This window comes from Nothobranchius furzeri, chromosome 9 (genome assembly GCF_043380555.1).
Source record: "Nothobranchius furzeri strain GRZ-AD chromosome 9, NfurGRZ-RIMD1, whole genome shotgun sequence".
NCBI classification, from domain to species: domain Eukaryota; kingdom Metazoa; phylum Chordata; class Actinopteri; order Cyprinodontiformes; family Nothobranchiidae; genus Nothobranchius; species Nothobranchius furzeri.
In genome coordinates, this window is record NC_091749.1 from 35,142,551 (window position 1) to 35,169,434 (window position 26,884).

The 26,884-nt window shown below is 45.4% G+C and overlaps 1 protein-coding gene across 2 annotated transcripts in view; it reads right to left on the reverse strand.

Annotated features, from left to right (window-relative positions):
• acsf3 (acyl-CoA synthetase family member 3) overlaps positions 1 to 26,884 on the reverse strand; it is a 119,765-nt gene that overhangs the window by 75,813 nt on the left and 17,068 nt on the right. The window contains exon 8 of one of the 2 annotated variants that reach the window (XM_054731861.2): positions 13,650 to 26,875. The exons of the other annotated variant lie outside the window; for it this stretch is intronic. Coding sequence (XP_054587836.1) covers positions 26,859 to 26,875 — 17 coding nt within the window. The 3' untranslated portion in view covers positions 13,650 to 26,858. Of the gene's footprint in view, positions 1 to 13,649; positions 26,876 to 26,884 lie in introns of those variants that run through there. 2 annotated transcript variants of the gene reach the window in all.

A 26,884-nucleotide genomic window follows, 5' to 3' on the forward strand; every position in this document is an offset into this window, starting at 1 on the left:
GGACTCAATGATGGCTGTGTAAAACTGCACCATCATCTGGGCCGGCAGCTTGGCCTTTTTCAACTGCCGCAGAAAGTACATCCTCTGCTGGGCCTTTTTGATCAGGGAGCTGATGGATGGCTCCCACCTAAGGTCATGTGTGATGGTGGTTCAGAGGAAGCGCAAGGAGTCCACAGTGGTGACGGGGGTGTCCGTCAGGACGAGGGGGAGAGATGGGGCTGTGACTTTCCTGAAGTCCACAATCATCTCCACTGTCTTCTGAGCATTGAGCTCCAGATTGTTGCTGCTGCACCAGTACGCCAGCCGTTCCACCTCCCTCCTGTAGGCGGACTCATCACCGTCAGAGATGAGCCCAACGAGGGTGGTGTCGTCCGCAAACTTGATCAGTTTAACAGACTCATGGCTCGAGGTGCAGCAGTTTGTGTACAGGGAGAAGAGCAGAGGAGACAGTACACAGCCCTGTGGGGATCCTGTGCTAATTGTCTGAATGGTGGAGACATTCTTCCCCAGCCGCACGCACTGCCTTCGGTCCGTCAGGAAGTCAGTGATCCACCTGCAGGTTGAATTGGGTACGTTGAGCATGGAGAGCTTGTCCTGGAGCAGAGCAGGGAGGATGGTATTGAACGCAGAGCTGAAGTCCACAAACAGGATCCTAGCGTAGGTTCCCGGGGAGTCCAGGTGCTGCAGGATGAAGTGGAGGGCCAGGTTGATGGTGTCGTCTACAGACCTATTAGCTCTGTATGCGAACTGCAGAGGGTCCAGGAGGGGGGAGGTGAAGGACTTGAGATGAGGGAGGACCAGGCGCTCAAAAGACTTAATGACTACAGACGTCAGCGCCACAGGCCTGTAATCATTCAGTCCAGTGACATGGGGTTTCTTAGGCACAGGAACAATGGTGGACAGCTTAAAGCAGGCTGGAACATGGCAGGTCTCCAAGGAGATGGTAAAGATGTCCGTGAAGATTGGAGACAGTACCTCTGCACAGTGTCTCAGGGTTGCAGGGGAGACACCGTCCGGGCCCGGGGATTTCAGAGGGTTTTGCTTACGGAAAACCCTGAGCACATCCTTTTCTTTCGCTGAGATGGCAATGGAGGGGGAGGGGAGGTCAGCGGGGACTGTACTATTCACAGTGGTGAAGGTGGTGGGGGAGGCATGTGACACCAGAGTGGCTGAAGAAACCTGTGCAGTAGGGGGTGTGGGGGATGGGTGTTGCACTTCAAACCTTGCATAAAAGGAGTTGAGTTGTTCAGCCAGTTGTAGGTCATCAGCAGCATGTTGGGCTCTGGGCTTGTAGTTTGTGATTAGCCTGAGCCCTCTCCAGACAGAGGCGGAGTCATTTTTAGAGAACTGCTCCTTTAGTCGCTTGTTGTACAGAGATCTCGCCTTCTTCAACTCTTTTGAGAACCTGTACCTAGCGCCCTTGTAGCTCTCTCTGTCCTTAGCTCTGTGAGCTGCTTCTTTCTCCCTCCTCAGCTCTCTCAGTTTGGGTGTGAACCAGAGCTTGTTAAAAGTGACCCTGATTTTAGTTGGAATAATGCTGTCCTCACAGAATTTTATGTATGACGTCACAGTGTCTGTATATTCATCCAAGTTGTCTGTGGCAGATCCAAACACGTTCCAGTCTGTTGTGTCCAGACACACGCGAAGCTCCTCCACAGCCTCGCAGGTCCACTTTTTAGTAGTCCTCACTGCAGGCTTGGAGAGCTTCAGCCTCTGCCTATATGAGGGGATGAGGTGAATCATGGCGTGGTCTGAGAAGCCGAGAGCAGCACGCTGCACGGCTTGATAAGCTCCACTGACTGTGGTGTAGCAGTGATCCAGCGTGTTCTGCTCTCTTGTCGGGCATTTAACAAACTGTTTGTACTTAGGCAATTCCTGGATCAGATTTGCCTTGTTAAAGTCCCCGAGGATAATAACTAGAGAGTCCGGAAAGGTCTGTTCCACACTTAGGATCTGCTCCGCGAGCGCACGTTGTGCCTCGCGCACAGCGGGATGTAAACAGCGGCCAGAATGAATGAAGCAAACTCACGTGGGGAGTAGAACGGCTTACAGTTTATGAAGAGGAATTCCAGGGCAGGAGAACAGTGCTGGGAAATCACAGTCACATCCGAACACCAGGCATTGTTGATGTAGAAACAGACACCTCCACCTTTTGTCTTTCCTCTGGATAAGACCCGCTGTCTGTCGGCGCGGATGAGCTGGAATCCCTCCAAATGGAGCGCGCAGTCCGGGATCTGCTCGCTGAGCCATGTTTCCGTAAAGCACAAGACAGAAGAGGAAGAAAAGTCTCTGTTCCGTCTCATCAGCAACGCCAGTTCATCCGTCTTGTTAGTAAGTGAGCGGACATTTGAGAGGAAGATCCCAGGTAAGGGCGTACGTGAGCCGCGTCTTCGTAGACGCACGAGCACTCCCGCACGTTTACCTCTTCTACGGCGTCTCACTTTCTTAATAAAAAAGTGGACCAAATCCGCCACACTCACTAAAAAAACTGGAAGTAGGTCCGTCGGTGTTGATGATCTGACGCTTAGAAGTTCTTCACGGGTGTAAGAGCACGCTGACACACAATTAACAGACAAAAACAAACAAAACACGACGCACGTTAGCACCAGGGCGACCATCCTCGGCGCCATCTTGGTCATCATGTCCAGTTCTCTCTGGGAGCATGTCTGCTTGGCTGCAGCTGCAAAGGGTCGTGTCTTAGAACTCATGCTCTGCGCAGTGAACATCCGTCCTTACTCTTCAGGCCAAATGACCTTGTCGAATATGGTGTTCCTAAACTTCTCAGTGGGTGACATGTCCATGAGCCATCCAATGTTTGTAGCTGACGTCGAAGCTTTTCCTTTTCTGTTGGGGAGGACCTGCTCCGATGCTTTAAGGCTGTCATTTCATTTGGTGATTGGACACTCCGAACCCGGATGACTCAACCGACGCCCATGGAGCCTCTTGAGGACCTCATTCCCTCTTTAGGTGTTAATAACAATACTGACCAGTCGATCCAGTACCTCTAAGGTCAGTGACATCCACAGTGTCTGCGTCGTCTCTGCAGCAGGACCACTTCACCCTGTGGTGGGAAAACCACCTACCCTAGGAGGAGTTGGCGGTTGCGGTGAAACACCACCTGCCGGAGGGGGGGGGGGGGGGTGTTAATGGTGATGCTGAGACTCCAGCTGAAGCCCAGCACCTTGCGGTGGGGACCCCACCTGCCGAGGGGGGGGGGGGGGGATGACATCACTGACCCTATTCCACTACTGCTTGCGTTGGTGAGCTCTAGCCCTCAGGTTGGTGACTCACCTACCGGGGGGGGGGGGGGGGGGGGGGGTTGAATGGCACCCTGTACCACTACTGGCTGACCCTGATCTCTCTGACTGCACCTGCACATCAACTGAGGGCCCTCCAGAGCGCTCACCTGCGCCGAACCCTCGCAAGGCCGCACCTGCACCAGTCTACAGTCTAAAACTTTCTTGGTTTCCATTTCCAGGACTGACAAAATATGTTTTGCTAGTTGCGTGTGTCTGTCTGATGTCGACCGCAGCTGAGCTTCATTCACAGCCTCCTCGAACGCGTCTGTACGAACCTGGGCCCTCTTCAGATATCTTGCTCCGAGACTGCCCAGGTCTGTTAATGACTAACTATCGCCTGTTCGCACAAAAGATTTTTTGTTAAATTTGACCCCGCTATGGTGTGTACTGACAAGATGGTGAATGCCTTCGGCAACCTCTAGGAAACTGGAGCCCGCTGGACTAATAACCTGATGCAGCACTCAGAAGCTGACGTCTATCAAATACTTGTGCTTAAATTCAGGGTTTCGAGCAATAATCTTTCAGGTACCAGCATTAGAGCAAAGCGTTTCCTGGACGGATTTTTCTAAGCAGCTAATACAATTGGCTCTCTTTTAAATTTCGGATTCTCTTCAGTCAACTCAATCGAGATTAACACAGTTTGTCGACACGTTCATGAGCTTAACAGAGAATATCCGACTCTGCGTAAGCAGGTACTGCAGCAACGGCATGCTTCAGACAGCTGGGCAAGTCTGAACAACAGACTATGGTGGTACTCAACACTCATAGCGACATTTTCCGCAAAACAACTTTCGTTGTGAACGAATTGCATTCTTTCGTGAATGTTGATTATGCTCATACACAGATGCTGACTACTTGCCTGTCTGACTACGGTTGGGACGTGAGTGCCTCGACTGACACCCTCGAAATGGGGAGGATCCCTCCGTACCTCGTGTCCATGGCCATGGTTCGGTTTGCGATTGCTCAAGTGACATCGAAGGACCCGATGGCCCTTCACACTCACTTGTAGGGATGGGTACCAAATTCGGTACTTTTTAAGGTACCGACCGAATTCCATGGTACCGACTGAGCACCGATTCACGTCATTTCAAACGGTGCCTCGTTTCGGTACCCGTCCATCATAACGAGAACTTGCCAAGACAGCTGCGCATGCGCAAGAGCGTTATGTCGTCGCTCGCTGCGAACCAGTTGTAAACAGAGCAGCACGGTAGAAAGAACGCAGGCTAAAGCTTGGGTCCACTTCACTAAATGTGAAGGGTAACTAGGTGATGATGAAACCAGCGACAACGATCTAAGTGAGACATCCTCATCTTAATCTGCTCTGGTAGGTATATATAATTAGTTTGATATGTTAGCTTCCGTTTTGCTAATGGTGCGTTCGCTTTCTCCTCGGAACTCCGAATTCCCGACTAGAAGAACAAGAATGCGCTCTAAAGTTTGGATTCACTTTACTAAATGTAACGGGTGAAGATGAAACCAGAGACAATGATCTAAGTGTGAGGCATCATCGTTTTAATCTGCTCCAGCAGCTAAATAAACTGTTTAAGATAACGTTAGCTTGGTATGTTAGCTTCCATTGCTACCATTGTTATCAACTAATGGTGCGTTCGCTTTCTCCTCAGAAATTCTAACTTCCCAGTAGGAAAAATCAAATGAAAAAAGACGGCAAAAGGAATGAAGATACGCAGTAAATTTAGTTCACAGTAAAGATGTTTGCTTCAGTTTAATCATCAGCTTATAAAACTACAAGGACGATGTTAAAATACAAACAGTTGAATGTTATTCATCGTGATATATATCAAATATTGTTATAGATATATATCAAATATTGTTATATATTGAGAAAAATATATATTTAATTATAAAAGAGAATTAAAATAATAAACACTCAAAAGTATTGAAAATTGGTACCGTTAAGTACCGGTATCGATTCGTAGGTACCGGGAATTAGTACCGGATCGATTCAAATGTCAAAGATACCCATCCCTACTCACTTGGCTTTCTCGTTGGGCAGTGCTATCCCGTTAAGTGTCAATCCAGATGCTAGAGAACTAGCTTTCATCATCAACTTACCTATCGTGTCCCCAGGGGACATATATAGACTGAAAGATGTGGTAAATGTAGGTAACTGGGTTGACGACACTCACGTCAAGTTACATATGCCTCCTGTTGTCGCGTTCCATGAGGACACGCCACACATCCGGTTGGTTCCGGATCTGCGCATGTGTTCGCTCACACATGGCCTACACTTCTTGTATCCAGGCACACCTTTTCTGCGTGGCGGTGCCACTGGTGTGTGTGGCATTGATGAGTTGTCAGAAGATTCTAAATGTCCTATGACTGTGACTCCACGTTCGCATGTTGTTCAAACGACGGCTGTTGTTGTTGGTGGATGTTGGTTAGTTAATATCCCTGCTCGTTAAGTGGAGGTTTTCTATGAGCGTCATGGCATGCTGTGCTTCCGTCCCAAATCCTATGATTGACAGTTCCACGTAGTGCTGTGGTCCACGTAGGTGAGGTCTCTCTATATTACATGGATCCTGGTGAGCATAGGTCTGTTGTGAAGCTGGAGTTTTATCCTTTTTATGATAACATCTCCTTTGCTCTTTCTCCAGCTACGGAGGATCGTGTTATTCAATGGTCCGGCCATGGTTCGGGTTGGTGCGGTAAACAGGGTGCTGCTTGAGTTGTCGGCAGATCCTGGACTCAGGTTTCAACCAGTGTCTTACTCCTGGTCCTCCGCTGACTCTGTCGTGTTATTCACTGCATGCCTAAACCTTTGTTTGTCTTTGGGGTTGTCATTGTTCCTGTTCTGTCACTTCTCTGCACGGTTGACTTCTCTAGAGTACTCTGTCCGCAGCGTCGGTGGCCGCCTATCTCGAGCTCTCGTGGTGGTTGTCCGTGAAGCCCCGGCTGCCCAGGGGCCTACACCTGCGCCGGCCGGTCCTGTACCTTCACCTGCGCCGGTCGCTCCTGTACCTCCGCCTGCACCTCCTGTGCCTCCAGTTAGGCATTCAATTTCAAAAGAGGGGTGATCTCAATTGTCCAGGTTCGCCTGTCCCATGGTTCTTTGTTTCAAGTTACACAGGTTTGTTTGTGTGCATGGTTGTACTTCCTGTCTATACATGATGTGCAGACTTGGGTGTCTTGAGATGGTCATGCAGTGGGTTCCTGGAGTTCTGTAATGGTTAAGTCTTAGCAGTTAAAGGGAGTTTTGCACAAGCTGTTGTGTTTATCCAAATTCTATTTTTTTTACTAGTCTCTGATTCCTTATGCGGTATATTCACATATAGGTTTGATTACTAATGTCACTGATTTACATTTTAGTGTTTCTTCTTCTTTATATTATTACTTCTTTTAAAGATATATTCATAGATCTGAATTTCTGCATTATTTCATTACAGCTGATTCATTTTTGTCATTTCTATTATGATCTCCTTTATTTTGGTTTTTGCCAGTTAAGGGCTACAGATTATTTTGCCCTTCTGTTTTGATAACATTTCTTATTTTTGCTCAAAAGCGTTGATTTTCCCTTACATTACAAATATATATACATACATATATACAATATATATATACGCACACACACACACACACACACACACACACACACACACACACACACACACACACACACACACACACACACACACACACACACACACACACACACACACACATGTCATACGGGCAAAGTCTGTTTTATTGTGGTTTTCCTTCTAGTGTGGTGTGTTTTTAGTGTGTATTCTTTTTTATTTAGTTTAGTGCATGGAATGCTTTTATTTTGGGGAACCCAGGAAACTGGGAGGGTGTGTGATTTTACTTTGATGAGCTTGGACAGATGACATCCGGACCGGAGCAATTATCTGCACCGGTGGCAGATTAGGAGCGTCTGTTTTTTGGTGGAGACGGTGGCAGCAAGCAGAGAATCGCCGGGTGAAAGGACACCGATCGTCTGTGACGAGGCTTCATGGAGATGTGGGCAGGGTATTCCTCTGCCCTGGCGTGTGAGTAGCGGCCCTGTGACAAGGTGTGACCCGCGGTGTGTGATCGAGCAGTGACTGCCGTTAAATTCACTGACAGGTGGACCCGCGACAGAGGAGGACGACAGCGTGGCGCGGTGACGCGGCCGAGCCAGTGACTGATCTGCAGGAGGAAGCGGCCGATCGAGGGAAACGGCGGTGCGGCAGACGCGCGTCTTGAAGGAGGAGGCGAGCTATCGAGGGAAGAGGAAGTGGCCGATCGAGGGAAACGGCGGTGCGGCAGACGCGCGTCTTGAAGGAGGAGGCGAGCTATCAGGGAAGAGGAAACCAGCGCGGCAGACAAGCGTCCCCAAGGAGGAGGAATCTGCCCCGCAGCGTCCAGATAAGGCTGCAGACTCTCCGGCCCAGTTCTGACAACCGTTTATAGTGACTGTCCTAACCTGTTTTTTTTAAATGATGTTTTAATTAGAATTTTCAATAAACCCTGGTGCGGTGGTTAATGGCTGATTCCTTTGATCTCTGGCAGACGCTCTCAATTTACCTGGTGTAATCCTTGGGTGGGATTTTGTATTTGGTAGATATATAATATAGCCCACCCACCCGGTAGGAAGGTGCCACATTTGGCGTTGTTGGCAGGATCCAGGCTTTGGGAGCGGCTGTTGGAGCCAAATAAATTAGCCATGATGATGCCTGTTTACCCAGGGGCCCCTTGGCTTCCAAAATTTAAAGGACACGGGGAGGACTTAAAATACTGTGACTGGAAGGAACAGATAACCGGGTTGCTAGGGACACAGGAGTTGGCAGAACCCAGGAAGGTTGATATTGTATTGGGGGCGCTGGCTGGGGAAGCCAAACATCAGGTCAGTGTTTTGGAAGAGAAGGAAAAAGCTCAAGTCCGTAAAATCCTTAACTATTTAGATTCCTTGTATGGAGACCGCACTCCAACCGCGGTGTTAAGGTCTCAGTTTTCGGTTGCACCCAGAAGCCAAGTGAGACTGTATCTTCTTTTATTTTGAGGTTGCGTGAGCTACATTGTAGGTTGCGGCGACATGACCCCGACGACTCCCCCTCAGATATAGCCTTACGGGACCAGCTGTTGTTGGGGTTACAGGAGGGTCCCCTGGCCCAGGCCTTAAAGGTTTATGCTCGCCGTAACCCTGAGGGGGATTTTGCTGCTATCCGTCAGGAGGCACTATTACTTGATGCAGAGTACGGAAACACGCCGACTGAGGCGACATGTTCAGCTGTGAGTAACCCATGTGCTTCCCCCAAATCATCACAGGGACCTGGCTGGAAGGAGGCCCTAAAGAGGGAGATTATGGAGGACGTGAAGGCGCAGATGGGAGAGCTTACCCAGGAATTGGTGAGGGAGGTTAAATCACTTCTCCAACCCACAGCAGTTGCTCCACAACCCTCAAGGTTTGAGAGGGAGAGGCGGCGGTCCACGTCATATGCCAACGACCGGGATGCACAAGGTCGACCAATCTGCCACAGATGTAGATGTCCAGGCCACATAGCCAGGTTCTGTAGGGAGCCAAATGCTTCACCGCCTCCTTTAAACTAACCATCCCTGCTGCTGAGGTCCGGGGGGCAGGGGTGGCTGATTCACCACCAGAGGGTTCCCAAGTAACTTTAATGCAACAGAGTCTCCTAGAAAAATATTTTACTGGAATTAAACCTGAGAAGACCCCTGTATTCTTCCAGTTGAGAGCAGCCAATGGATTAGAGATCCCCTATACTGGCTATGCAGTGTTGGACTTTGAAGTGGAGGGCATTAGCATACCTGGGCGGGGCATTATTATTGTTAAGGATGAACATTGTACACACCCGCTCATTATAGGCATGAACATTGTGACTGCTTGCTGGAAGGCCCTGTTTAAGAGTTCTGCAGCGGCTGCCCCATGCCCATCACCGATAAAGCATCAGAAGGCCTGGAAGGATGCCTTTGCAACCTGCAGGCGTATTGAAGCTACTGTGGCCGAGGATGGGCTGCTTGGATTTGTGCGGCTGGCCCGTCGGGGCCCTATAAGGATCCCACCGAGAAGTGAGATGCTGGTTTGGGGCCGGGCGCGGAGGGGCCCACGAGGAGCAGACTACTGTGCCCTGTTAGACCCGACATCAGAGACCAGTAAGGTGGGCGTGGCCAGGACACTGGCCATTGTAAGAAATGGCAGAATTCCGGTGCGTGTTTGCAACCCCCACCCTTACAGCCTGTCTATTGGCCGGTACGAGAAGCTGGGAAAGCTGTACCACATGGATGAGACGGATGTTCATGGACCTCGTGATCTGAGCCTGTCCCTGGAGGAGGACGGAGCGGTTGAAGTGGCGTTGGTGGATGCAGCAGTGCCTACAGAACAAAGTGAGCTTCCACAAAGGGTGAGAGATCTAACTAACCGGCCAGATTTGTCTGAAGCTCAACAGGAGGAGCTGTGTGCCTTGCTGCAGAAGTGGGAAAAAGTTTTTGCGAAGCATGATGAAGACTTTGGGCGGACAGAGGCCGTAAAACACCAAATCCACACTGGTGGGGCAGCACCTATTAGGGAGCGATATCGACCTCTCCCTCCCCTCATGTACAGAGAGGTGAAATCCCTGTTGTCAGATATGCTGGAGAGAGGAGTGATTAGAGAGAGCTGTAGCCCCTGGGCTGCACCCATAGTCCTGGTGAAGAAAAAAGACAACAGTTGGAGATTCTGTGTCGATTATAGGAAATTGAACGCAGTAACTCATAAAGATGCCTTTCCTTTGCCTAGGATAGAGGAGACTCTGACCAGTCTGAACCGAGCAGAGTGGTTTTCTACCCTTGACCTGGCCAGTGGGTACTGGCAGGTCGAAATGGATCCTCAGGACAGGGAGAAGACTGCTTTTACCACTCCACTTGGGTTGTTTGAATTTGAACGCATGCCGTTCGGATTGTGTAATGCCCCCGCCACTTTCCAGCGACTTATGCAGCAGTGTTTAAGTGGTCAGATGGCAGAGTCACTGTTGGTGTACTTGGATGACATCATTATTTACTCACCCGATTTCTCCTCTCACCTACAGCATCTGGACGGGGTACTCCAAAGGCTGTGGCAGCACGGATTGAAGCTACGGCTGGACAAGTGTAAACTACTGCAACGTGAGGTGAAATTTTTGGGCCACGTGGTAGATCAAAGAGGGGTAAGACCTGACCCAGATAAGATCTCGGCGGTGAGGGATTGGCCGCCCCCCTCTACTGTGCGACAAGTGCGGGCCTTTTTGGGACTGGCCGGCTACTACAGACGCTTTGTAGCGGGATTTGCAAAAATTGCCCGGCCGCTGAATGCACTGCTCGCTGGCACCCCTATTAACAAGGGGACGGAGACCCGGGCAGTACGATGGTCCCCTGAGCACCAAGTGGCCTTTGACGCACTGAAGACAGCGCTTATCCAGGCCCCAGTCCTGGCATACGCTGATTATTCGTTGCCATTCATTTTGTACACAGATGCAAGTAACCAGGGGCTGGGAGCAGTGCTGGCTCAAGTACAAACGGGGCAGGAACGTGTCATAGCCTATGCTAGCCGTAGCTTGCACCCAGCTGAGCGTAATGACGCGAACTATAGCTCCTTCAAATTGGAGCTTTTGGCACTCAAGTGGGCAGTAACCGAGAAGTTTAAGGATTATTTGACTGGTGCAACGTTCTTGGTATATACTGACAATAATCCTGTTGCCCATCTGCAGACATCCCGCCTGGGGGCAACGGAACAGCGCTGGGTTGCTCAGCTTGCCTCTTTTAACTACAGCATCAAGTATCGTCCCGGGAAAAGCAACACGAATGCTGATGCCTTGTCCAGGTTCCCAGTGCCCACCTCGGATGATGAACCCTCCGATGCGGAGGCTGCATTTTCGGCAGCCGTGGAGCTCGCCCCTGATGGGGGAAGTGAAGATTGGGCTGATGGTGAATGGGAGCTGGCTCAAGCCAATGACCCGGATATCCGGCTGGTTAAAGAGTACGTGGACCGACAAACGAGACCCTCGAGAGCAGAGCGACAAGCTATGTCCCGCACGGCCCAGAAGTTGCTACAACAACAGAAGAGGCTTGTGAATAAGGGCAATTTACTGTGCCGGAGGGTGATCGAGCCCCGCACCAATGAGGAGCACTACCAGATTGTATGTCCCAGCTCTCGACATAGAGAGGTTTGGATGAGAATCCACGAGGCAGCTGCCCATGCTGGTGTGGACCGGACCCTGGCCCGGGTCAGACAAAAGTTCTACTGGCCAGACCAAGAGGGGGAGGTACGTCGTTACCATCAGGGTTGTGTCGCCTGTAGTTTACAGAGAGAGAAGGTAGAATTGAGGGCTCCTTTGAACCCTGTGGTGGTGTCCTACCCCTTAGAAGTGATAGGGTTAGACTTCTTATCGCTTGGTCGGCCTACTGATGTTTTCCAAAACATACTTGTTGCTACAGATCTGTTCACCCGGTTTGCTTGGGCCATCCCTACTAGAGATCAGACGGCGCAGACCACAGTGAGGGCTCTGTGGACGCATGTAATTCAACCTTTTGGCTGCCCAGCCCGTTTCCATTCGGATCAAGGCCCCAACTTTGAGTCTGCCTTAATGAAGCAGCTCTGTGACACCTATGGTGTAACTAAGAGTCGCACAACGCCATACCATCCAGCAGGGAATGGTGGTACAGAGCGATTCAACCAGACATTGCTAGACATGCTTCGCTCATTGGAGACAGCCAAGCAGAACCGCTGGCCGGAATACATTTCTGAGCTGGTACATGCGTATAACAACACAACACACAGCTCCACCGGTTATGCGCCCTCTTTTCTCATGTTTGGCAGGCATTTGAGACTCCCGGTAGATCTAGAGCTGGGGGTTGGCCCCCAAGAGGTACGTCACGAGCTGAGTGGGTGGGTAAATGAGCACCAGCGGAGACTTTCCACCGCTTATAATATAGCGGGGCAAAAGATGAGCGAGGCAGCTTCTCAGTCGAAACAGCATTATGATAAGAAGGCCAAGGCCATGCCCCTGCTGCCAGGAGAACGAGTGTGGGTGCGGGAGAGAAACAGGCAGGGCAGAGGGAAACTGTGTACATGGTGGGGAAATGATCCTTTTGTGATTTTGGACAAGGTGGGAGAGACGGGGGTGGTTTATCGGGTGCAACCTGAAAAAGGTGGTCGCCAGCAGACGGTGCATAGGAATGCATTGAAGCCGTGTACAGCACCCCCTGTAGACATTTTACCACCGGTAGCGGAGCCTGAAGCAGGCAGTCAAAGGCTTTTAGAGACTCTAAAGTGGCCGGAACCATTGTTCTATGGGTTTTTTCCCCTAGCTCCGCACGGGGCTCCCCAAGATGGACCACAGGAAGCAGTGCGGCGCTCTGCTCGGCCTAATTTTGGCAAGCCACCAGACAGGTATGGGGATTGAACTGTTCACGTCACAGGGACTGACGACGTCAAGAAGTGGGGGGATGTCATACGGGCAAAGTCTGTTTTATTGTGGTTTTCCTTCTAGTGTGGTGTGTTTTTAGTGTGTATTCTTTTTTATTTAGTTTAGTGCATGGAATGCTTTTATTTTGGGGAACCCAGGAAACTGGGAGGGTGTGTGATTTTACTTTGATGAGCTTGGACAGATGACATCCGGACCGGAGCAATTATCTGCACCGGTGGCAGATTAGGAGCGTCTGTTTTTTGGTGGAGACGGTGGCAGCAAGCAGAGAATCGCCGGGTGAAAGGACACCGATCGTCTGTGACGAGGCTTCATGGAGATGTGGGCAGGGTATTCCTCTGCCCTGGCGTGTGAGTAGCGGCCCTGTGACAAGGTGTGACCCGCGGTGTGTGATCGAGCAGTGACTGCCGTTAAATTCACTGACAGGTGGACCCGCGACAGAGGAGGACGACAGCGTGGCGCGGTGACGCGGCCGAGCCAGTGACTGATCTGCAGGAGGAAGCGGCCGATCGAGGGAAACGGCGGTGCGGCAGACGCGCGTCTTGAAGGAGGAGGCGAGCTATCGAGGGAAGAGGAAGTGGCCGATCGAGGGAAACGGCGGTGCGGCAGACGCGCGTCTTGAAGGAGGAGGCGAGCTATCAGGGAAGAGGAAACCAGCGCGGCAGACAAGCGTCCCCAAGGAGGAGGAATCTGCCCCGCAGCGTCCAGATAAGGCTGCAGACTCTCCGGCCCAGTTCTGACAACCGTTTATAGTGACTGTCCTAACCTGGTTTTTTTAAATGATGTTTTAATTAGAATTTTCAATAAACCCCGGTGCGGTGGTTAATGGCTGATTCCTTTGATCTCTGGCAGACGCTCTCAATTTACCTGGTGTAATCCTTGGGTGGGATTTTGTATTTGGTAGATATATAATATAGCCCACCCACCCGGTAGGAAAGTGCCACACACACACACACACACACAAATATTATAGGGTTTTGTTAATTTTGTTCTTTTTGCAACACTTTTCCAGTACCCGTTGTTTCCTGCATTCATTTCTTTCACCTGAACTCTGTTCACATAATTTGCTTTCACATAGCACATATAGGTACATATAGTGCTAGGTTTCTTTTTATTTGTTATTTCTCATCAGATAAGATCTATGTGTGTCTACATTCATGTGCCCTGCATGTGTGCTCTTCTCCTCTCCTGGGTTTCGCCTGTGGTCCTCACTCCCTGGGAGGACCTCTATGCCTCATCGCCTGATTCTGCTGCCTGTGGGTCTGGTTCATTTGGGTCTGGACGTCCTGTGGTTCCTGCCATGGTTGCTGGAGTTCTACGGTTCGCCTGGGGCCGGGTCTGGTCCCTGCTCATCTGCTTCCTTTCTAAGGATACGCTAAGTGGAATTATCATTGCCTGTTTGGAATGATCTCTTCAAGTTTGGGAGTACCATTGACTATTCTCTGGTGTGGGGGTTTGTTTTTCCTCACTCCTGATGCCTCTGCCTGGGAACTAACCTTTCCTTCCTCGACTGAGTCCCTTGGGCCTCTGGGGTTATTCAGCGACCCGTGGTTTCTGCCAGGACCCCGTCCCCTTGAAAAGGGGGGTTATGTAATGTCCAGTAATGGTCAGTTTTCAAGTACAGTTTGACCCTTCAATATCTGGTCGACATGGAGACAGGAGTCTTCATGTGCTGCCTTTAATTTACCAACTCCAACATTAGCTACAAGTCGGGATGTTTTCCGTTGTTTCCTGGATGCTAAACCATCAACAGACTTCCTTGTTGTGATTCAAGATGAGTGAGTCCATGAATGTTGCGACAGTGTGACGTAGATCTGGCGGGATTTTAAAATCCTAGAGTTTTACTATTTTCTATCAGAAGCTACTGCAGGAAATAGATGTAGGAGACTATTTTCATGTTCATCCTACATGAAAAACTCTGACTGATTATAATTAGAAATAATCATTAAAAAATGGGGTTTCTATGTTCCACACCTTTAATCCTTTTCATGATGCTCAACAACTCTTAAGGACGAGTAGTTGTACTGCTGCACATCTTCAGTTCTCATTATACTTTGCTATACTATCACTGAAATTTGGAGTCAATACATAAAGAAAACAGACCTGTGCCGCTTAAAATAAAAACAACAATGCACAAGAGAAACCTGCCATGTTACTGGAGGTTTGTTTTTCATATCACCTTATGTTTATTTAGTGTTCCATCATTTAATCTTCTTCATACATCCCACCCAAAAATACACAGAAAAACTGTTATTTTATTTATTCTTTTAGTCTCATCCCTACCCTTCATTTTTACCTCTAAAATAGCAATCTTCCTATCTCTTCTTCCCCCTCTTGCTGCTCCACCTCAGCATCAATAGAGGGCCCATCTGTTCCCATACATCATGCACTTCATTTCAGTTTATTAGCTGGGATAAATCATAAATATTTCATTATACATCACGGGCGGCTGTCGCCAGCACACCGACAATTTATCACCACTGCCCTCTCTGCCGGCTTGCCACGGCGGCTATAAGCTTTCCAGTCTATTAAACAAGATTGATACAGTGTGTAAATTTAGATATTGGGAATTTCTTCACAGACCACTGCTCTACACTGATAGGCTGGGGTAAGAGAGGGGGAGGAGAGGAGGAGCCGGTCGGGTGTTAACACCACTATCAGGATGGTTACAGTAGCTTCCTCTTTTAGAACGAGGAGTAAAAGAATAAAAGCCTTAGAAAAAATCGGTTACGTCCGTGTAGCTTTCTTATTTTATGCAATGGATGTGGAGAAAAGGGCAGTTTACATGTGCACTAATCGGCTGTTTTTGTGCCACGTGTGTGTGTGTGTGTGGAAGCTGAAATAGAAAAACCCCATAAAATCCCTCCATCTGGCTGCAAATGTGAGCGTAACAAGACAAAACAGCATTAATGAAGCAATCTTTGACAAAAGGGTTGATTTAAAAAATCACGGGACAACACAGCTGAGCTGAGTTTGAAATAATCACCCGACTCTTTGACCTTGTCTCTTTGAGGAGCAGGGAGGCTAGAACGGCACGTGGGGAGAACACACATTGATAAAGGAGGGCAGGAGTGAGATTTTCAGGAACTGTCACACACACACACACACACACACACACACACACACACACACACACACACACACACACACACACACACACACACACACACACACACAAATGCACTCACATGTAACAGACACACACCATCACTACTTCAAGCATCAAGAGCGTCTGCCATTATGTGTGATGGCGTCTGAGGCAGATATGGCCGAATGGCTTTCTTAATTAAAACGATAAGAAGCCTAATTGCACTGGGCTTTCATCTCATTCTGAGGCATTAAAGAAAGTGAAGGCACACAGTGAGCTGAAAATAAAGAAATAAAAACAGATCACGATTTAGCTGAGGATGGAGGGCACACAAAAGTTTGTGGTGTCTTTCAGAAAAGCAGAAATGTTCTGGCTCTGCACAAAACATTTCAGTTAAACAGCAGCAAATCAGTGCTAAATTAATTCAAGTCATTAAGTTTCTTTATTTAAAAATCTTTGCAAAGAATAGTGCAGTGGTTGAAATACTCAACAAAAAACGAACGACCTTTGCAGAAAATGAGCGATCTTCATTCTGTTATACTTGATAAAAAAAAATCTAAACTGGTTGTGATATTGGCATTCCTGAATTATACTGCGATGAACCAAATTAATTACGATGATTATACTGAAGGACAAAAGAGGAGAGACACAAAGCTCATCCAGCCATGAAGTCAGCTCCTAAAATAATAAAGTAACGCTCATTACAGCTAAAACAAAAGACTATTTCTTTCTTGCTGCTTCTCAGATTTCATACTCAGTGTTTGTTTTAGTTCTGTGTGAAGAACCTGTCCCTCCAGGTCTTTCTGTTCTCTAATTTTAGATCGATTAGTGGAAACTTATATTGGGCCGTCTCACTTTTTTAACGCCTTAATTGACTAATTACACCCATCATTTTAAAAGTAGTAAATCTTTTAAACAGATTAATATTTGTTATGTGAGTGATTTAGATTATTTAAATTCACTTTAGCACTTTTTCATTTTGCTAGTATTTTTTTTATAATACTGTGTAAATGAAGGTGGCTTGACTTAACCGATTGTTTATAGCAAATGAAAAGTAATTTGCTTTCACATTTCTTAAAGCCTGCTCAAATGCATAAACAACTAAACAGACCAACACATGCCTGGACGTGTTAACGTGTGTTTGAATGTACAAAATCTAGTCAATTTTCATTTTCACTGGTTGTGGCGGGTGTGGAAAAAAGTAATGTTCTTTATTTTTTTTATCAAACATTACCAGCGGTCATTAAAACGACTCGTAGCAGGACGGAAGCATTGCCTTCACACCTTTTCTAAACAAAGAAATATTTTTACGAGTTGGTTTTCTTAAACAACAGAAAAGTCTGAAGGAAAAGGGCAGAGTGTGACATCTGACAAAAGCTGACATAAAAAGCTTTCGGGCTGCTGGCACTAGCATTACAGGTGTCTAGAAAAGACTAAAAATCCACTAGAACAGACTAACGGTCTCAGAAACAAACAAAACAAAATGTCATTTTTGTCTTCAAGCATATCTTCACCCCAAAAAATATTAAAAACAAAAATGTAACTACAGTAAGCCCACAATCAAATCCATGTATAAACATAATAGCACTAATGCTTGTATGAGGTCTGCAGACAAACCCGTCTCTTCATCTCTAGCTTTTTGGTTGATTGTGCCTCCAGTTTAAAACAAAGACCAACATAAAGCAGAAAGTAACACTTGTCAGCAAACGCATCTTTCTACCATATTTCTACCTTACAATTATGTTGTAAGAATAAAGCACTAAAGCTTATCGATGGCTAAAGTCCTGGCCAAAATTATCCTGGAGACATGGATTAACAGGATGGTGATTTAAATAAGGATGGATTGACTTAAATAAGTAGCTGGAGCAACCTCCTTTACTGTCTCATCTTCAGTAAAGTTCATGAAAGGTCAGTAACTTATGAAGATAATGAATAAAATCCAAACAAATAAAAAATGAACCTATTAAAAACTAAATATACTAAATATATTAAAAACCAAATCAATACACTTGCCTCTCCATACACCCGAAATAACTGGCATTAATTTACTGCCATCATTACAAATAAAATAATAAATATAAGTATGCGATTAGTAAATGTTGAGTTCGCCATCAAAAGATAAAAACCAATTAATTGCAAAGTCCTTTGGATTAAATTTAGGACAATTTAATCCAAAGAAGATAAACAGTTCTTTACTCCCCAAAACACTGACGAAAGTTTTATTTTTCATTTCAGTGAATTTCAAGATTTACAAATGTGAGGACAGAAAATGTTCTTTTCAGCCAATTCAATGTCAAAGTGTTGCCATGGATACACCTGACAATGCAGAAGCCTGGTCGAAAACTGTAATCAGAACACAACATTTCATACAAAGTTTTAGAGCTCTAAGAGGACAAAACGAACAACCTTACATAAAAAAAATGTTTTTTAAACTTTGCATAAAGTTTTTAAGGAGCTATAAATTCAAAGTCTTTCAGATTGAATCACATCTTTAGTCAGTTTGACCTTTTGACGGTAACAGCTGAGTGTTTTGCAACAAAGGTGGTAAAAGCAGCTAAGTCCCTCAAAGCTACAGCACGCTCGAGTTTACTCTTGAAAATGTTTTTAAAAACAGTTACGTGCCCTTGCATATGTGAGCTGTGAGAAGAAGTTCCTCCTTCCCGTGATGTGGAGTCACGGTTCTTCACCACATTCAGCAGAACCTAAACCTACCAGATGAAGGCTCGCCACTGCTTTAGGGTTGACGGTCTAATCTGAGCAAAGATGTCCAAATGCGAGTCATGTCAAGATTGTAAACACTTAGCATATATGAATATTAATGTTCCACATTAAAGCCCAAAGCCTAGATGGAAGAATTAATGAGGATAAATAACAGACAGCCAAGCAGAGAAGTCTCAGCACTGACATTATTTATCATCCTTAACTTTTGTCACAGCTCCTTTTTTAGTAATTAATATCGTACAAGAAGGCACTTTGCACTTGGATGAGTGATCTAATTTGTTTAATATAATGGAATTAAAGGAGCTTGAATTGCTTTATGTTAATGCCTGTGATTATGCTGGTGGCTGGGATGCCTTTTTCGGCAGCAGATAACAGACTGAACTTGAGGATTGATGTGCGTCTCAGATCTGCCATGTTCATCAAGGAAACTATTTAACTGCCGTTTACATGTGCCGACTCTTCACTTAATCACACAAGCCTGATCTCAATCAGGAGAAAAATCCACAAACAGAAGGCACTGCTCATGGGGCTGCAACGCCAAATAGAAAAATATCTTTTTTTTAAATTTAGCTTTAGAACACAGCAGATGAATAAAAGCCAAAGACAACAAGTAAATTAATGTTTTCTAAAATGTTCTGTGCAGGAAAATGAGAAATAACGAGCTGGTTCAGTAGTTAGCTGTAACACCCTCAGAGTGGAGTGATGTTTAACTAGATTTAAGAGCGAATGTTGTTAATAAAACAAGGAGCACCGTGTGTTGACATCTTGGCCGTAAATGTTATAGGGATGGCTGATTCAAACAAAGTGCTGGTAGGGGGGCTAGATGTTCAACAACTCCCTCTGGGAGCTCTGACATTGGAGTAAGGAGGACACAGAGTGACTGGGGGTAAAATTTGACATTGGGAGCACAGAAAAGAGCGAAGGCGTAGCAGAGGAGAGCACAGCTTGGAGCAAGAGTGCAACACACAAATGACTAGTGATGGCTCTGTAGCATGCGAGCCACACTTCTCCCTGCCCTGAAGAGGAGAAGCTCACCTTTAAAACTAGGGTTACATTTCCCTCCCTCTTAAACACACTCTAAAAAATAACAATGATACAGATTTAGGTGTGTTTAACACCAAAAACCTGCTCACAATATCAGCCTGATTGATGGCTGCACACAAACCAAAATATATTTTACCTAATTTATATCTAATTATAGCACTTATAGGATTCAGATGGCCTAGATTAATGGCTTCTGTTGGAATAAGCCATTAAGAGTGAGAAACTGAAGGAAAATGACCAAGATTAACCCTCTTGTTAACATTTGTGCCCCTGAGCTTGAGTCTCTCCTAGTTAATTAAATGAGACCTCAGATAAGGTGCAGCTAATAGTCTGCCCTCAAACTCAACATCCTCCTTACTGCCTCCTTCTACTTTATACTTACCACTGAAAGACAAAAATGGGATATTTATAATGCTTAAACCTTTCTCTCCCCCACAAAACCCTTCCTTATTCATGTATTTATTTATTCAAATAGTATAATTAATAAAGCTCTTTTTCAGACTGGATAACACCAACTAAAGCCAAATTTAGACCATCACTTATGTTTTGTGTTTGCATATCAGGACATAGTAAAGTTGATCTGATCTTTATCAGGTTGTCCAACTATTCAAATCTAACCTCCAGACCACGTAAACAACAGACTGTGTCATGGTAATATTTATTAATCATTGAAAAGCTAAAGGGAAAAGCTGTGTGTAGAAAAACTAAGCTCACCTCATGGTTCAGTAACTTGTAGAATCTCCTTAAAGGTTTTTCTCTGTACAACTCCAGTGGCTTTTCACATTCTTGTGGAAGAATTTTAATGCCGTTTTCTTTAGAAGTTTGCTTCTGTTCTTTGACGTTCGCAGGAAACAGTTTCCACACGGCTCGCTCAAGGTCAGGCTACGGAATGTCAGGTGGGTTGACGTCTGGACTGAATGGACCTTTGCATCATCTTGATTCTCATTTTTAAGCCATTCTGCTGTAATTTTGAGCTTCATCTTGTTAGAAAGATACCATTGTATTTGACTCTGGTATACAGTAGAGGTGATGGTCAACTAAATTATTTCAAGATGCCAAATCATCAGCCCTCCACCACCGTGCTGACAGCTGGCATGAGCAGTCTGTTCCAACAATGTTGGAACTTAATTCTTAATTCTCATCTGTTTAAAGGCTGTTGTTCCTGATGTTTTGTAATTCAATTACATGTGACTTTGCAAACCAAAGTTACTTAAGTTTATTATAAGTGGTCAGAACGTGGTAGTAATGTGGCATAATTGTGTCCTTTTTACAAACCATTATGCAGTGGCGGTATAAAGGGGGTATGGGGATGGTCTCTGCGCTGTTGCAGACCTCTCTTTAGCTTGGACATAACTTGCTTTTTATTGCGATTGAAGACGGGCTCATTAAGTTTTCTTGACAAGCCGCTTCTGAAGGTGTCTACCCTCCACAATCCCCGTGAATGGCCAGGTGATCCGAGCACCAGCTCTAACAAAGAGAAGCTCCCGGAGCTCTGCCTCGCATCAGTTTATCATCTCAGCTGATTCGGTTTCCAAAAGTGACACTTATTGCCTGTGTTTACTTTCTTTTTAAAATAGTTATTCCACACGTGACCATGGCACCACCCTCTTTTATGCCAAGGCGTAATATGCATTCACAAGTCCAGCATTGTAGCAATATTACTACCGAGCCTAGCGGTACGTATGCTGCAAAATTCCCGCATCGCCATGTCGCCGCGGCGTGTTCATAGTACATGACATGGCGACAGTCTTAAACTGATTTAAAGGCATGGTGTGTCTTCTAAAAAGAGCTACTGACTCAGTCTGCTTTGCAATGCTGACATTTTATCACAAATAACCCATGCCTGAAGGTGTTCTACCTTGTGGTTGAGTTGCTAATGCTAATGATTAGCTCCTACTAGATGAGACATTCTCTGCTGTTACCTGAAAGCTAAACCAACAACAGCCTTCCCGTTGTGTGCCAAGATGGGTGAGTCCTTGAATGTTGTGACAGTGTGACGTAGACCTGTCAGGATTTTAAAATCCTAGAGTTTCACCATCTATTTTCTATCAGAAGCTAATGCTGGAGATAGGTGTAGAAGACTGATTCACGTCCAGCCTGCATGGAAAACTCAGAGTGACCGATTATAATCAGAAATAATAATTGAAGAATGTTTTTTCAGTGAAGCTGAACTTTAACCTGCTAAGCCTGTTATGTGTGAGATGGAGCTCATCTGCATCTTGTAACGTCATGTAAGGGTGACTTTGCAGCACTGTACACTATTGGGGGAGACCAAGCCCCCACAATGCGGGTGAAAAATTGAAGCAAACGCAGAAGTGAAATAAATTGCAGTTCCACCCTCATCCGCTGGGGGCTGGTGTCAGAAGCGAGCAAATCCTCATTGACTCCCATGTTAAAAATACCAATTTCACAGCAGAAATAAACATGTTTACAGCCTGGTACCAAAACATGTTTTTGGTTTAAATTATCTAGTTTACACTCATGACAACTCTGAGGGGGGTGAATTTTTTCTCACTCTTCTGTTTAAGTGTATTAAAAGCCTAAAATTCTGTATAATTAATGAGCATCAGACCCATGTGACCGCCGCCTCAGACCCACGTGACCACAGAGCTAGCTCCGTGGAAAGGCCTCAGTAGAGCCTCGGTCTGGCTTGGAAACTGTTCTAGGATTTTGAGTCTCCGTGTTTGTGTATTCTTTTTTGGATATTATTTGTGCAATTGTTGGACAAAATGACTTGCTGTGGCATTAATTGCACTAATAGAGCGTCCAAGGAGTCTCCACTTCATTTTTTTTGGTAAGTAAAATTATATTTATGTATTTTAGGTCACTGCCAAGCTGAGCTTAGATTTTAACATGTACTGTTTAACCATGAAATTTAAATGTAATAGGGTAAAACCCAGTGCATTTAACATAATGCTGCACTTTAGAAAATGGGTTGAAATATAACATGTTGGTGGAGCTGGGTTCCGACAATCGGCTTGTGGAGCTCTCGGGAGACCGATGTTTTCCACCCGTTCTCGCCTCCCCGCAGCTCGGCGCATCTCTGTCTGATCGCGGCTTCTGTCTGCTGCGTGGGCTGCCGGCTTGTGGGGCTCTGGGATGGAAACCTCTCCACCTACTTCTCCCCAGCGGCAGCTCAGTGCATCTCAGATTGCAGCGGCGCTTGTCGGCTGTGCGGCTGCAGGCTTGTGGAGGTCTGGGAGACCTCTGTGTTCCACCCAGTTTTACCCAGCGGTCAGCCCGGCGTATCTCTGACTCGGAAGCTCTGGTGTTGTGCACAGTTAACTCCGGTTGTAGCTAGGTTGCTATCTCCGTTAGCTTAGCTCCCACCTCTGCGTTAGCTTTGGGTTAGCTTCAGGTTAGCTTGTAGCTAGTTCGACCGGGTGTCATCAGTTGATCCCAGCCTTACAGCCCCACCCTCAGTTCCACCTCTCTTCCCTTTTGTGGAATTGTCTGGGCTTGACGGAACCTGTGACACGGTCAAAATGGCGGTGGTGGCCACCTCCCTTTTTTTTTCAAAAACGTGTTATTGGAGCCTATGGAAACCCATTGTCCAATTTTTATATGTCGATGGGGGAGACTGGCAACAGCTTTAATGGTTTCCACTTGTAAATAATCCTTCCCTCACTTAAACATTGGATTTCAAGTTGTTTGGAAAAGACCTTTAAGCCCTCCCAGAATGGTAAGCAGCAATTACAGCTTTTTGTAAGAAAACTCTGCTGCGTTGTCTCTTCAGTTTTTGGAAGCAGAAAAGGCAGTCCTTGTTTTTATTTACAGAATTTTTTTTAATTAGTTTTAATTCTATTATTTAAAAAAACCCAAACTAACAGCACAGACCCATGGCGTAATTCTTAACACTTGTTGTTACATTTGCATGGTTTTAGAACCTGGTAAAGATCTAATTGTTTTTATAATGTCCTGGTAGGTAAAACATTGAAAGAAAGTGGAGATTCGTTTTACCACAGCTGTATATGTGTGTGTACATCAGACCCATTAACAAAAGCTCTCAGCCTCTCATCGATTTATCGTAGCTCTGGTCGGTGGACAGCCTCTACTGCGGAACACAAAAAGAAAGTTAAAAAAGCCAGAGGGGATCAATGGGCTCAGAGATGTTTGTGAAGACGAGTGGAAGGAGAGCACTCAGGTGACAGCTTCCCTATAGAGCTGCCAATCATGTACACAACACCTGCTGACTCTGAAGAAGACACCTCTGACCAGCAGAGAATTTATTGATTTTAAGTCTCACAATCCTTCCGCGCTATTCTTTGGCCATCTTGTTTGCCTTCTCTTTTTATTCACCTGCCAGTCTGCCCATTAGCTGTATATTCTTGTCAGACATCCTCATCAGCAGAAAGTTCTGCTTCTGTTCCTCCAGTTCTAAGCAATTCTCCTATTTAATAGGAGTAAAATCTCCCCAGAAATAAGTCATTTACATTCACATGTGCATATGAACACACATGTACAGTATGTGTATTAAAAACAGCAAATGTTGCAAATACAAGACACAAATCATTGAATTATTCCCTTATTTTAGCCTTTTGCAGTCCATTGTAAATATTAGTGTGGTTGTTTTATAAATACATTTGCAGTGGTCTCTAGTAGGGATGAATGCCTTGTAAGTTGTCAGAAGAGAAAAAATATACTCTCCACAACAAGTCCTTTCCTATAACCCCAGTGCTGGCATCTCTTCATTGGATCCCTGTGTACTACAGGATTCATTTCTAAGTCCTCCTATTTGTTTTTAAATCTCTCCATGGCTTGGCCCCACCATACATCAGCGAGTTACTGTCCATCTACACTCCCGTCAGAAACATGAGGTCTGGCTCACAGTCTTTTTTAATTGTTCCAAAAACACGTTTAAAAACTCTGGGAGACAGGGCTTTCTCTGTGGCTGGTCCTAGTCTGTGGAACAGCCCACACAGAGCACACAGCATTTTAAAGCATTACTTAAAACATATTTGTTTGATCTGGCTTTTAATGCAGGTTGACTTGAGTAGTTAACCTCTGCTTTTATTTGACTTGCATTTTTATCTTATACTCTTTCAGCACTAAATGAATTTTTACAATATTTTAACCTTGATTTAATTTGTTCTTGATTGTGTTTATTATTGACTTATTTATTTTTACCCTTGTTCAGAACTTTGGGGTTGCCTGTGTGACTGTAAATGTGCTATATAAATAAAGTTGACCTTGACCTTCATTATGCCATACCATACCAATTTATTTATAAAGCACCATTTAAAATAGCATGGCAGCTAATCAAAGTGCTGTATGCTCAAACATATCAGCAAAAACATAGTGACAACATGGAAATCACGCAAAATACACAAAGACATAGCATAAACAATCAAGGATAAAAATTCCTACTAAAACTAACAGAATAAGAAAACAGGTAAAAGGTAACAAAGTGAAAAAATAATGCAGCGAGTGATGAAAACCATTTGAAATGGCACAAATAAAAAAAAAATAATAATAATTAAATTAAAAGTTACAAGATAGTGCAAGGTGTTAAAAAGTGAGTTACTGAATCATAAAAACTAAATTGAGAAAAGGTAGGAGAACAACAGCAATTACATATAAAATAACATCAACTACTTAAACAGCTAAATGTTTAAGGTCCACGGGTGTCATCACATCTCACTGCGTAAGATCTTAACTAAAAGTTACATAAACATGACAAAAATGCTATAAGTCAAATCAACCTTTTTGTTTTTATTTATTTGTCTTTTCTGACTAATGAGTTGCACAGAAAAGTACAAAACTACATTAAAAAAAGTGAATCTCTTGTAACATTCTGATTTTGTCAGCTGTGTGAAATGGTACAGTTGTTTTTTCAAACCAAATCTCTGAGCTCAGAAGATAAAAAAAAAAATTATTCGTTTTGTTTGTTGCTATAAATGGTGGTAAGTGCCTTGCCTGGATACACCAGCAATCCAAGCAGCAATGTAGAACAACTAAAATGATATCTTGCTGTTGTGTAACCTGGAATCATTAAAGCCAAATAATAAAATCCGACACAAAATAATTATTAAGCTAGTCTGTTTCATGGCAGGAACTCTGACTAGAACTCATAGGTGAGTTAAACAGGGCTGCATCCCATTATGAAAAAACCAATTGTGCTCAATAGCAGGTTTACAGAACAGCCAGCACATATGCAGCTGTGGAAGTGGAATGTGGCCCTCGTTAATCCACATGTGCTCTCCAGACACATGCAAGTTAGGAGAATAGTCATAAAATAAGTTTAAGGATATCAGTGTGCTCTTCATCCCAAAATAAACTGGTCTTTAACGCTTTTGTTGCTTTAAAAATGATCTAAATCTGCAGATTCACTACAAGTGGCTTTATGAGGCAATAGACAGAGAGAACAGTGATACTGATAAGGAAATGTATGTTTTATGGATATTTTTCATGAGTGGCTCTTTCACATTTGACTGCTACACAAAAATAAATCAAACTTAGCTGTTAACTTTTCAGTTTACATGTTGAGCTCTGAATGGGCTTTAACCAATTCTTTCATCAAAACAAAGGAACAAACAAAACAAACCTTGAATGTCTGAAACCTTCATCTGGTTTAAAACATTGTGCTTGCTGAGGTTGGTATCAGGGAGCTGAAAGAGCTGGGCGGGCAAGGAAGATGCTTGATAGGTTCCTTCAGAGATGTCCACAGTGTGTATGGTGTGTGTGTATGTGTGTGTGTGTGTGTGTGAGTGTGTGTGTGTGTGTGTGTCCATGTAGCTTGAGGGACCTGTCTGTGGGAAGCTGATTGCGGTGGCTCTCATTATGTGGCCGGTGGCTGTAATGGAGTGTGACAGCAACGCACTGCACTCTGGATCTGTGTCCTTACAGCCTGCAAAGCCAATTAAACACACTCTGCCCTTCTCTCCTGACTGTCAGGCCCTGCTTTGCTCTCAATCACTCCATCCTTCCATCCCTCGCCAACTCCATCCTCAGCATTTGTAGTCCGCTCTTTCAAACCCTACCTGCAGCACATCTCGGAGGCCGATACTTATTCTCTCCTTTGCTTCTGGCTCTTATTTCCTGACATCTACATCACCACTTGGAGCTCCACTTGCCCTCCCCTCCCTGCATGTTGCACACCTGAGCATTCCTCACGCTAACTTAAAGCCTGTCTCCAAGTGGCTGCTGCAGTAAAGCATGGTTCCTTTCTGGTGAAGTGCAGGCCTGCAGGGAGGGAAAGCCTCTGATGGCACCTTCTTTCTATGCCACCACACACACAGTCAAGAAAAAAAGAGGAAGGCAGAGGAAGAGAGCACCACTTGGTTCCTCAGGACCCAGAGCAGTCACAGCCACTTAGGAGGAAAAATGCCCTGCAGCAC